Raw genomic sequence first — 13,151 nt, 5'->3', positions numbered from 1 at the left:
ACTTCGCTACTACACCTGTTTAGGAGGGAACATAAACAAATCATTGCTGGAAACCAAAAATATCAATCACTGAAATTAAACTTTTTTCTGTAATTTGCTACAACGAAACAATGTCATATGCTACTGTTGAATAAGCTATTGCTTGAAAACGATCATCCATGACCATTTATCCCTATAATACTCAGTTCCTCATGACATAGAAACTTCTCAAAAACTCAAAAAATTAATCTGAGGCACTGCTACTATATAAAATTGCAGTGCGAACATATATGAATCAAAAAATTGCATGTCATATTGTTGAATCATGCCATCTGCTACTGTTGAATCAATCTGCTACTGCTGAATCATGTTATGTGCTATTGCTGAATCATGTCATATTGTTGAATCATGCCATCTGCTGCTACTGTTGAATCAATTTGCTACTGCTGAATCATGTCATGTGCTACTGTTACTGTTGAATGTGCTACTGTCTCAGATCGCCACATTGCATGACCTGCAATTGTGGTGGCCAAGTTGATCACACCGTGTGCATTTCACTGGTCTGGACTCTTCCCCAAACGACTTGATCCTCCTTGTCCGTGGTCTTCCGGGAGGTTTTCGAGTCTTGGGAGGCTGCAAAGCTGAATCACCAAAACTACTAGGATTGGGCTTATCAAGATCCGGGACTGGAAAAATAGGAAGATCATGAGCACTTCTATAGAATGAGGTCTTCCAGTAATCTTCAATGTAACGGTAAGGGATACGGTTCGCCTTCTGCATTACTTGAACTGCATGAGAACATGGGAAGCACCTAAACTGCCACCAAGCACAAGAACACTCCCTCTCAACCAAGTTCACCATGACATTGCTATCCTCTGTACAAACTTCAAAAATATCATTAGTAGACTGGCTAACTCTCCAATTTCTCCCTGTTTCTATCCTTTTCGACAACTTTTTCTCAAGCTTAGGACATAGCACACTCCTCCAAGTAGAAGATTGAACCTTCCTTTCACAAAAAATCTCCATAACTCTCACACGAATGCCTTCAAGCAACTGAGGCAGCGGCATGCATCTCTCATCCTTGACCATGTTGTTGAAGCTCTCTGCCAAAGAATTACTCATTTCGCCATATCTTTTAGCAGGGAAGCAAGCAATAGCATAGTTTTCGGGTGGCAAGTTAGCAAGAAAGGACTGACCCTGCCCACGACTTTGCTTCCTAAATTCTTCCAACTTTTCATTGAAGATATCTAAAGTCCTAGCATATGCAGCTTGTGTAAACAATCTCACAATGTGTTCCTTAAAAGTAGAACCATAGGAACTTGGATACCTGCCATTCAAATTGTCCTTTAGATGCTTGATACAGTAGGAGTGAGGCGCATTTGGAAACACCTCTTTCACACCATCCAAAAGACCAGCTCCACGGTCTGTCATGAATACAATAGTCCGGTAGTCGCTCGCCAAGATTATTGCCAAATGTTCAAGGAACCACCTCCAATTCTCTTTACTTTCAGCATCAACAATGGCAAAGGCAAATGGGAAAACATCTGGAAAACAAAAAACAAAAACAAAAGCAAGAATAAATAAGACAAAAAAAGGATCGAATATAAGAACTGCTACTGCTTTAAAATGCTACTGATACTGTTACTGCTACTGCTACTGCTATTGCCATTAAAGAAATTCAACTTGACAATAGGAAAGCATGCAAAACAAACTCACATCCGATCATCATGTGAAGATCACAAGAAAACACAATAAGGGCTGCTACTGCCAGGTTCTCATAAATTACACTAACAATTCACATTTAATCAAAATTTACATATGCTGCTACTACATGGACAAAACAAAAAAAAATCATAAAAGAAAACTCACTTTAGAAGAAGTTTGCATACCTTTGTTCCCTGTTTTAGCACAAGCACCCAATAGCATCCCCTTATACTTGTTTTTAATAAAAGTCCCATCAAGGAACAACATAGGTCGACAATATTTGAAGCCGTTTATGCAAGCCCCATAAGATATAAACAATCAACGAAAACGATTATCAAGAGAGTCAAGAATGCAATATGAACCGGGGTTAGTTCTCTTTAATGTGTCAATATACCAAGGCAATAGAGAATACCCAAATGCTTCACTACCATGTAACATCTTATTAGCAGCCTCTTTGCCCCTATATGCCATGTGATAAGGAATATCAAACCCATAATCATGCTTGAAATGCTTGACAATATCCTTGGGCTTAATTAAAGGATCGGATCTGACTTTATCAGCCATAATAGTGGAAATAACTTTGGATCCTAACCTCTTATGATTTTGATGCCGGACAACACCAACACAAGAATGATTATTCACCAACTTTATTATATGGAAATAACCACTAGCCTTGTTTAAGGAAGCATAAACATACCATTCACACCCATCGGAATCTTTCTTGGCACAAGTAGCACTAACACGGCACTTGTCATTCTTAACATAGTTAAACTCAAACCCCTTCTCAACTGCAAACTTGCACAACTTATCCCGAAATTCGACGGCACCACCAATGAAAACTTGACCAATCTTATATATATTGTCATTCCAATCACTAGACATATACTTCCTTTTAGACTTGTTGCTCACAAAATTTCCAATTATCATGTTGTTGTCATCCTCAAGGTTTGAATCATCACTACTAGCATGATCTTCATCAACAAGTTCAGGGATATTCACAATAGCAGTATCCACAGTAGCAGCAATTTCCTGTTTATCGACACACATCTTGGAACAAGCTCCAACATCAAGAACATGTATATCTATAAAGGGAAAATTTAGCAGTTGGAAGATATCCAACATGATCAAAATATCATCGTCACACTCTAAGTAGCAATTGGGGCAATCGTTAAGTGCATATCTAAAAACAAATTGACCATCCTTGAGGTTTCGAAACCTTGAGGAAATTTTGGCACACAAATTTTCATACGTGGTGCTTGATGACAACGGTAAAAGAATAGTCTCTGTCCCATATGTAAATCTTCCAAATGTTGACTTTGACATACTATAAAACACATGTAGAAAACTATTATTAATGTTATATACTGCTACTGCACAACCTGAAAGCCAAAATATTAGAACAGCTACTATGATAATAGTAAAACTAAACATCACATCAAACTCTGCTACTGCTCTACAAGATATCAAACCTCAAATATACAATAATCAACCACCTGCTACTGCTATTACACAAATTCAAACACCTGCTACTGCTCTACTACAATCATAACACAATTATAAACCATCAGACACTAAAATCACAATACTCCAATTATAAACCAACTCAGACCTCAAACTTCAGGATTGAATATCATAGCCTCGAAGTATATTCCCGTTCCAATTATAGGTAAAAAATCAACAGACAAATTCAAAATAGAAAAGTAAAAAGAAAAAAGAAGAATCAAATTCAACCTAAAACGAGTTCAATAATTCAAAACGAAACAAATTGAACCAAAACTAGAAGAAATTCACAAAAAATTGGATGAAACAGTAGATGATCAAAATCTTAGAAAGCATGAAATTGACACAGAAGCATGAATTTGAAGCAAGAAGACATGAAGAATCAAAAAACTTACATGGAAATTCGATCGCTTTCAATAGGAGAAGAGAAATTGGAAAGCTTCCATGGACGGGTTCTCTCACTGCGTTTCAAATTAAAGAAGAAGAAGAAGAAGCTGTCGCTGACGAAGGAGAAAGATAAAGAGAGAGAGAGAGAGAGACGGTCTCTGTAGCAGTAAGGGAATATATTCCCAAAAAAATAAGTTAAGGGCAAATAAGTAATTAACCTTATAACAGGTGGCAAGTGGAGATCAACTTGTCCTTATCTGTAAGATTTTGTCCTTGGATGTTTAATTTCATCTTTTAAGGATGTATCTGTCAAACAATATTCTGTCAATAACTTAGATGTAATTTGTTATAAAATTAATAGGCTTGCTCACCTGAAAGACAGTTTTAAGGGACTGTGAGGAACAAATAAATCTAATACTAATGACGTCTATTTCCGTTTTCTCTCGGTGATCACTTCATCGTTCTCATCAGGTCCATTAACAAAAACAGTCCTCCTCAGAAGTCAGAACCCTTCTCTTTGGTTTCTCTTTCTTTCCTCTGAAAATTTCACCGTCGCATAATCGATGTTAGATACCGAATCTTTTTTTTTTTTTCCTTCATTGTTTTCTTTTGCATCTTGTTAGATCTGGATACGGCTGGTGAAGCATCATGTTTGGTCAATTATCTAAATTTTTCCCCTTTTCATCATCATTATGATCTTCAAAGTCTATGATTAAATCGTGCCCAAGAAGGTGACGGTAGAGTTCATTGTCAAAGAATAATTGACTGAATTTTTCATATATATGTTGTTGTAGAAGTAAATCCCCTCTTGTTCTTCGTGCTCATCATCATCATCATAAAGATTTGAATAATAAACCAAATCCATAAACCAAAGAAAAATGAAATTAATCGGATCTCATATGCATTTTAATGTTTATACAAGTGAAATTTTTAGAGAAACAAAGTTTAAGAAGCAGGAGAAAGAGGCAGAGATCAAGAACAATGAGGGATTGACAGAAGGAGAACGGAAAGAACTACTCCATTAGTATTGAAAACAGGTTTTCAAGACTATTAATTCCTTGGATCAATGCCACGAGTCTATTATCCTCTTCATTATGCTCCGACTTGAAACCCGATTTTAGATCTGATGCGTTCCAATCATCTAATTTTCTACCTGTTCGTATAACTATCCTTTTTTTTTTTTTTTATCAAACCAAAGAAAAATGAAATAAGATTTTGTAGACACAAAAAATTTAATGAAAATAAAATTCATTAAATAATTCGGTCAACACTTAAAATTATGACTGAACAAATTTAATCGGCATGTGGGTCCCACAAAATGTGCACGTGGCTTATGAGTAAGCAAAACCAAGCAGACTCAGGGAATGACATGTGGCGGCATACAAAAAGCCCGACGGCAATAAATAAATTCGTTCCGACTTAATCAGCTGATATTAAAGCGGATCAATCAAATTAAATCAATTGATTCCGAGTCAAATCAAGTATTAAATTTCGTCTGCTGATTAGATGTCAATTTATTTAAATTGATAATCAATATGAAAATCAGTCATCAAATTAATTGGCTAATTCTTTAATAGTCGTGATTAAATCAGTTAATTAAAGCTGATTGATTTGATTATGCTATTAATGAAATACAATTAAAATCAGCCATCAAATTGATTGGCTAATTCCTTAATGGTCATGATTAAATCAGTTAATTAAGGCTGATTGATTTGATTATGTTATTAAGGAAAATATAATTAATTACGTGTTATCAAGGCATTCCAAATTGAGAGACACTATAAATACCCCATCTCAAATCAAGAGAAGGACTTCGGCCGAAAAATAGAAGAAAACACTCTCAAAATTTTTGAAGCCTCCCAAGCTCGTGAAGAACCATCAAGCTGCGAAATAGCCGGTTCCTCACCAACCTCAAACCAAGACATTTGTCACGTGTCAACTCTCGTGATCATCGTACCACTCAAGATCAAGCGTCAAGCCCTTGAGTGAAATTCATTGTCGGAGATAGAATCAGAGGATTACCAAAGATTGTAACCCTCACTTAAATTAATAAATTATTATTTTTGTACACGTGTCTGTATTTTGTTTGTTTTCAGATTCTCGTGTTTACAAATTGGCACGCCCAGTGGGACCTCTTTGCCTCTCATCTCCTTCCCCGTAAGACGATTCCAAAACAAATCCATTAGAGCAATGGCTTCCAAGAACACTCAAGTCATTCCAAAGAACAAGTCCAAGACAACGACCTCGAAATCGAGCAGCAGCTCATCTGGTCACGTCACTCGAAGCATGGCGAAGGTTTAGCCAACAACATTTGTAGCTTTGCCTTCTAAGCCTCGCCAACTAATCATCACCCTGGAAAGTTTAGGGACAGCGAAGCATGTCCCTTGAAGTGAAGAGAGACAAGCTCCAAACACAAAACCAAGAGAACGGTCGTTCTCACCTGCCTTCGATGGTCACTCAAGCACGGGATCATACAAGGGGAGTTCTGATGCTGAAGAATATAACACTTTTGGAATGCAGTCAGACGGTACGTCTTACCCCTCAGCAATGCAAGGCATGATGACTGGGGCAACCACGCTCGAGGAGCAGGTAGCTAATCTATTAAAGGCGGTTCAAAAGCTCACCAATACCGTCGAAGAAAAGGATATGCAGATTGCTTGAGAAACAAAATGATGAGAATTCTGCTAGGATTCCGTACAAGGATGACAAAGACAAACAAGAAGAAACTTCAAAGGCAAACGACAAGGACAGTGAAAGCCAACTTGGTTCTTTATCCGTCCAGCAGCTACAAGACAAGATCAACAACTCCATTAGAGCTCAATATGGAGGTACCTCTCGTGATTCTCTCACATACTCCAAGCCATACACAAAAAGAGTGGATAGCCCGAGGATGCCATATGGGTACCAGCCACCCAAGTTTCAGCAATTCGAGGGAAGGGCAATCCAAAACAACATATTGCTCATTTTGTCGAGACTTGCAACAATGCTGGAACGGAGGGAGATCATCTTGTTAAGCAGTTTGTATGTTCATTAAAAGGCAACGCCTTCGAATGGTACACTGATCTGGAACCTGAGTCAATCGACAGTTGGGATCAGATGGAGCGTGAGTTCCTGAATCGTTTCTATAGCACGAGACGCACAGTGAGCATGATGGAACTTACTAGCGCCAAGCAATGGAAGGACGAACGCGCAGTTGATTACATCAATAGGTGGGGTTCGTTGAGTCTCGATTGCAAAGATCGACTGTCAAAAGTATCTGCAGTGGAAATGTGCATCCAAGGCATGCACTTTGATTTGTTATACATCCTACAGGGGATCAAGCCCCGTACGTTTGAAGAGATGGCTACGCTAGCACACGACATGGAGTTGAGTATAGCTAGCCACAAAGGGAAGAATGAGTCAATTGTTGACCAAAGAAAAGACAAGGGTTTCTGAAGCAAGTTTGACAAGGCACTGAAGAAATCTGCAAAAGAATCGGTGGCCGTCAACATTGCCCCAGTCAAAATCTCTACACGAGATAAGGAGGTTAAGAAAGCAGAGCCAACTCGTACCTACGACAGAACAAAGCGTTCGTTGAAGGAATGGCAACAAAATACGTATCCTTTCCCAAATTCTGACGTGGCAGGCATGTTGGAAGATCTGCTTGAGAAAAAGGTGATAGAACTCCCAAAATGCAAGCGGCCCGAGGAAATGCATCGTGTTAAGGATCTGAAATACTGCAAGTACCACTAGATCATCAGTCACCTAGTGGAGAAATGCTTTGTTCTGAAAGATTTAATAATGAATCTCGCCAAGCAAGGAAGGATTGAGATGGATGTCGACGATGTTGCTGAGGTAAACTACACTATCATCGTGTTTGGGTCATTCGAGCCTGCCCCGTTGCCTTCTCTTCCAATGAAAGCACCATATCAGCTCTCGAGGAAGCCATGCATGAATTCAAAGTTAGAGAAAGTGAAGCCAATCCAGCAAGCAAGTCTCGCACCTGTTGCTACCCCAAAAGTTGACTCAGTTGTTGATGACGAGGGATGGATACTTGTCACTCGAAGGAAGGCACGCAAGAGCCCATCGCCATGTTTACCCATACCCAAGCAAAACGCAAGCAACCACAAGAAAGTCGTCAGTGTCTCGAGAAATATGGGACAAGATTTTTCAAAGAGAAGGGCAATCCTTTCATTCGAAGACCCCATGGTGTGGCTTCGTCAACAAGAGCCTTTCCCAAGAGAGGCAACGAACAAGAAAAGGTGAGAGCTGCCCACATGACAACATGCTACGAAATTGGTTCGAAGAATCTGCCAAGGCTGAGTCAAACACGGTCAATACGAACCAAACGTCAGAGGAGAATGAGGTGTTGAAGCAGCTAAAAGACCTACCATTGCACTTTGGCATTTCTGATCTACTACAATTGCCAAAATTGGCAAGATGTGCTTTGGCACAGGTGCTGATCTACATAGGCAAGTACTCCACAGAGATTAACAAGGTAAAGTCGAAGGAATGCGTCACATGTGCTGCAGATTGTGATGCCAACCACTTTACGGATTAAGACCTTCAGTTAGGCTCTAAGCCGCACAATAGACCTCTCTTTGTGACAGGGTACGTGCGAGATCAAAAGCTAAACCGCATGCTTGTAGACGGAGGGTCTGCTGTAAACATTATGCCTAGGTCGACTATGAATCAGCTTGGCATCAATGTGGAAGAGTTGTCTCGAAGCCGTCTCATGATTCAAGGCTTCAACCAAGGGGGGGGCAAAGAGCCATAGGCATGATCAGAGTAGACATGACAATTGGAGAAATGAAGTCAAACACTTTGTTCCACGTGATTGATGCGAAGACCTCCTACAATTTATTTTTAGGACAACCATGGGTTCACGAAAATGGTGTCGTCCCCTCCACTCTTCATCAATGCTTCAAGTTCTACTATGGCGGAGTAAAAACAATAGTAGGTGATACTAAACCATTCACTGAAGCTGAATCTTACTTTGCGGATTCTAAGTTTTACATGGATGATGACAGTAAGGGAAGTTCTCCCAATTGGAGTACCCTCTACAGGGAAGACTGCAGAAGTGCGTAATAAAGAAGTGGAACCCACCATGGCAAGAAATTGCAATGAGGAACAACATAAAGTTTCGCCGGAAACTAAAGTGACAGCTTCAAAGAACAACGTCAATTCCTCTGCTCCAGTCTTTCGTTACATGCCAAGGTCTAGGAGAAAAGAAGGGGAATCTCTTTTTGTGGAGGCAAATGAGCAAAACGTCCGCGAAAGCTAGATGAGAAGGACGTAGAATTTCTAAAAGAAACATCAACCATACCGTTGACGAAGTTGAGCAACGCAACACCCACCAAGCAACCGCTAAAGGGATTTGTCAAACCGATTCAAGGCAAGACAGAACATGGTACCCTTCCTGACAAAAGGACAAAGGAAGGATTTGACCCTAACGCTTACAAACTACTAGCAAAGGTTGGATATGACTTTGGTTCGTCGAGCAAGGAAGGTGACCAAGTCATCCCTGGTAAGAAGGTGCATGAGCTTAATAAATCTCAAAGGAGGTCGCAAGAGCAAGGATGCACTGCTGACCCTGCTAAAGCAGGTCTTGGTTTTGTCCCAGGCAAACCAATCAAAATTTTAGGAAGAAGAAAAGTTGCAAAGGCAAGCACTCAACACATTAGTGTCGAAGTAATAGAAGAATAGACTCAGGAATCTAAATCTGCCTCTCGCGTTTCAGCACTTGATCGCATTCGTCCTAATTCTCAAGCTACGATGCATGAACAAGTTGATGAGCTGGCACCTCGAGTTTCTGTATTTGATCGTGTCAATACTTCAACAAACCGAGTCTCAGTTTTCAATTGCATCACCCAAACGACCACTTGAGCTTACGTGTTCAATAGGTTGTCATCTTCCGATGAAGGAAATAAGAAATCTGAGTCAGCCCCTTGAAAATCGACACTTGAGAGGATACAATCACCCAAAGAGCAACAAAGGAAAAAGAGAAAGGGGAGCGATGACCAAGAAAATGACAAAGAAATTCAAAGTCTTATCCCATCAGGCATGAAGCGACGCTCTGTGTTAGAGGTGAGCTCAAGCGAACAACTCAAAGTGAAAGAGTGTACCATCATACTCACTGGCCAAGTCGAAATGGGTAACGCTGATGGCAATGACGAAGATGAGATTGTTCAGTCTGCCTATCATATCACGATAGCAGAAGCAGAGGCTTTTGAAGAAGATAACCATGATCATTATGAGGATGAAGTAGATGAAGCTCCTCCAGAACTTAAAGGCGGGGGGCAAGCTACTGTCGACTAGCTTAAAGAGCTCAATTTGGGAACTGAGGAAGACCCAAGACCTATCTTCGTGAGCGCTTCACTAAGTCCCAAAGAAGAAAAGGAATACTATGATATTCTGCTTGAATACAAGACGTCTTTGCATAGACGTACAAAGAAATGCCTGGCCTTGACCCAAAGGTAGCGGTTCATCGTCTCGCAGTTAAACCTGAAGCTCGACCAATCAAGCAAACACAACAACGCTTTCGGACAGAACTTCTTCCTCAAATTGAAGCTGAAGTTGATAAGTTGACTGCTGCAGGTTTCATCAAAGAGGTTCAATAACCTAAGTGGATTGCAAACATTGTTCCTGTCAAGAAAAACAACGGACAACTCGGTGTATGTGTGGACTTCCTCAACTTAAATGATGCGTGTCAAAAAGATGACTTCCCTTTTCCCATCATTGAACTCATGGTGGATGCAACAACAGGGCATGAGCTTTATCTTTCATGGATGGGTCATCCGGATACAATCAAATAAGGATGGCCTTAGAAGATGAAGAGCTTACTGCATTCCGCACTCCCAAAGGCATTTATTGCTACAAAGTCATGTCATTCGGGTTGAAAAATGCTGGTGCAACATATCAACGTGCTATGCAGAAAATTTTCGGAGACATGATTCACAAGTACGTGGAATGTTATGTCGACGATTTAGTGGTCAAGTCAAAAAGGAGGACATATCACTTGCAAGACCTAAGAAGGGTGTTCGATAGACTACGCAAGTACCAGCTCAAGATGAATCCTCTCAAATATGCTTTTGGCGTCATTTTTTACAGATATTTATTTACAGATAAAGTGTAAAATTATTTTTTACAGATATTTCTTCACTTTATTGAGGATATATCCTACAATTCTGCACTTTATCAGAGATATATCACAAATATCGTAGACCTGCAAGTGTGTAAAATCATTTTTTACAGATATTTATTTACATATAAAGTGTAAAATTATTTTTTACATATATTTCTTCACTTTATTGGGGATATATCCTAAAATTCTTCACTTTATCGGAGATATATCACAAATATCGTAGACCAACGAGCGGCTTTCAACCACCTAGAGTATTTTTTTTGTTTTTATTAACCTATTATAACTTGTGGTGTATAGGTTGAAGACAAAATAAAAAAAAATAAATAAATAAAATAAAAACGAAAAAAAAAAAAAGAATTTTTTTATTTTTTTTAAAAAAATTTATCTTGAAATGACCATTTTAGCCCTTAAGGTGGGTCCGATCGTCAGAGTTGAACGTCCAATTTAGACGAAATAGGAGACATTGGGCACAGAAGACAAAAATTGGAAAGTTAAGGGGGTAAAAAAGTGAAATTGAGAGTTTGGGGGGTGAAATGATGACACTCCCAAATCTCAGGGGGGTAAACTGAAATTAATCTAATATTTTATTCGGAAAAAATCAAGGATTTATTCCATAAATATTTAACAAAAATACTCTTATATCATGGGCTTTGTCACCTGCCCATTTGGAGTCCTTGCCATATTTGCAAAATTAAATCTTGATTGCAAGAGAATCTCTAAATTAAATCAAGATTTCGGAAGACTCTCTACAATTTTAAATAAATATTCCAAAGGAATCTCTACAACTTCGAAGATCTAGAAGTTGGCTACAGTGAAGCAAAGTGCCGCGTCAAGTTATGAAAAAAAAAAAAAAAATCTAATTCAAACTTCAAGTCACACCTCCAACACGTGACAACATGTTTACGGCGCACCTTGAATGGGACATTTGTAGACACCAAAAATTTAATGAAAATAAAATTCATTAAATAATTCGGTCAACACTTGAAATTATGACCGAATAAATTTAGTCGACATGTGGGTCCCACAAAATGTGTACGTGGCTTATGAGTAAGCAAAACCAAGCGGACTCAGGAAATGACATGTGGCGGCATACAAAAAGCCCGACGGCAATAAATAAATTCGTTCTGACTTAATCAGCTGATATTGAAGCGGATCAATCAAATTAAGAGCAAATCCAACAGCTTCCCTATCATTTCTGTACTATAGGGAAGCAAAAGTCAAAGCTTTAGCCTTTTTTTCTTCTCCAACTCCAACAAATTCCCTATTTTATATCAATCTCTAAAATCTCTATAATTCTTCCTTAAATTTTAGAGATTGCTGTAAATTTAGGGAACTTGGTTTTCTCTTTCCTCTTTATCTCTAAAATAGGGATGGTTTTAAGGAATCTGTTAGAGCAAAAGAGACTGATTTTTCCCTAAAATAGGGAAAAATCAAAATATGGGGAAGCTGTTGGAGTTGCTCTAAATCAATTGATTCCGAGTCAAATCAAGTATTAAATTTCGTCTGTTAATTAGATGTCAATTTATTTAAATTGATAATCAAGATGAAAATCAATCATCAAATTAATTGGCTAATTCCTTAATAGTCGTGATTAAATCAGTTAATTAAAGCTGATTGATTTGATTATGCTATTAATGAAATACAATTAAAATCAGTCATCAAATTGGTTGGCTAATTCCTTATTGGTCGTGATTAAATCAGTTAATTAAGGCTGATTGATTTGATTATGTTATTAAGGAAAATACAATTAATTACGTGTCATCAAGGCATTCAAAATTGAGAGAGACGCCGACACTATAAATACCCCCTCTCAAATCAAGAGAAGGACTTCGGCCGAAAAAGAGAAGAAAACACTCTCAAAATTTTTGAAGCCTCCCAAGCTCGTGAAGAACCATCAAGCTGCGAAATAGCCGGTTCCTCACCAACCTCAAACCAAAACATTCGTCACGTGTCAACTCTCGTGATCATTGTACCACTCAAGATCAAGCGTCAAGCCCTTAAGTGAAATTCATCGTCGGAGATAGAATCAGAGGATTACCAAATATTGTAACCCGCACTTAAATTAATAAATTATTATTTTTGTACACGTGTCTGTATTTTGGTTGTTTTCAGATTCTCGTGTTTATAGATTTGAAACCCATTGTTTCATTGACAAAATAAACCCATTGTTTCATGGTAGAAAATGAAATCTTCAAAGAAGCAAAGTTTAGGGAACAGAAGCATTTTCGGGAAAGTCCGAGTCTTCGAATAGAGTAGCAGAAGAGACACAGATAAAATGGGAATTGACGGAAGAAAGAGGTAAATAGACGTCGTTAGTATTAAAAAAAAAAAACCGATTTATGGGTATTTAAGATTTTATGCTGACGTGGAGAACTGAATGGCCTTTGGATTTGAAATAAATGGACGATTATTAAAGTCAAGGATAACCAAAGTATGAAGCCCAGCCAATGAGACAAAT

General features: G+C 38.6%; 1 protein-coding gene across 1 annotated transcript; it reads right to left on the bottom strand.

The window, feature by feature from the left end:
* Window positions 1-66: 66 nt before the first annotated feature.
* On the bottom strand, window positions 67-3,700 carry LOC112196240. Its single transcript, XM_024336555.2, has 3 exons — window positions 3,579-3,700; window positions 1,869-3,007; window positions 67-1,523 (listed from the first exon to the last, which is right to left on the bottom strand). Exons 2-3 carry the CDS (start codon window positions 1,948-1,950, stop codon window positions 472-474), a joined length of 1,134 nt encoding a protein of 377 aa, XP_024192323.1. The 5' UTR covers window positions 1,951-3,007; window positions 3,579-3,700; the 3' UTR covers window positions 67-471.
* Window positions 3,701-13,151: the final 9,451 nt, after the last annotated feature.

Source organism: Rosa chinensis, chromosome 4 (assembly GCF_002994745.2).
Source record: "Rosa chinensis cultivar Old Blush chromosome 4, RchiOBHm-V2, whole genome shotgun sequence".
NCBI lineage: Eukaryota > Viridiplantae > Streptophyta > Magnoliopsida > Rosales > Rosaceae > Rosa > Rosa chinensis.
This window is presented reverse-complemented; position numbering and strand designations above follow the sequence as displayed.

What these genes read in the sequence shown, in the direction of transcription:
- LOC112196240 (XM_024336555.2), bottom strand. Translation starts at nt 1,950, where the DNA reads ATGTTGTTCCTTGATGGGACTTTTATTAAAAACAAGTATAAGGGGATG. An exon ending in TGCTAAAACAGGGAACAAAG is followed by an intron (nt 1,524 to 1,868) that starts GTATGCAAACTT and finishes TTTGTTTTCCAG; the next exon opens with ATGTTTTCCCATTTGCCTTT.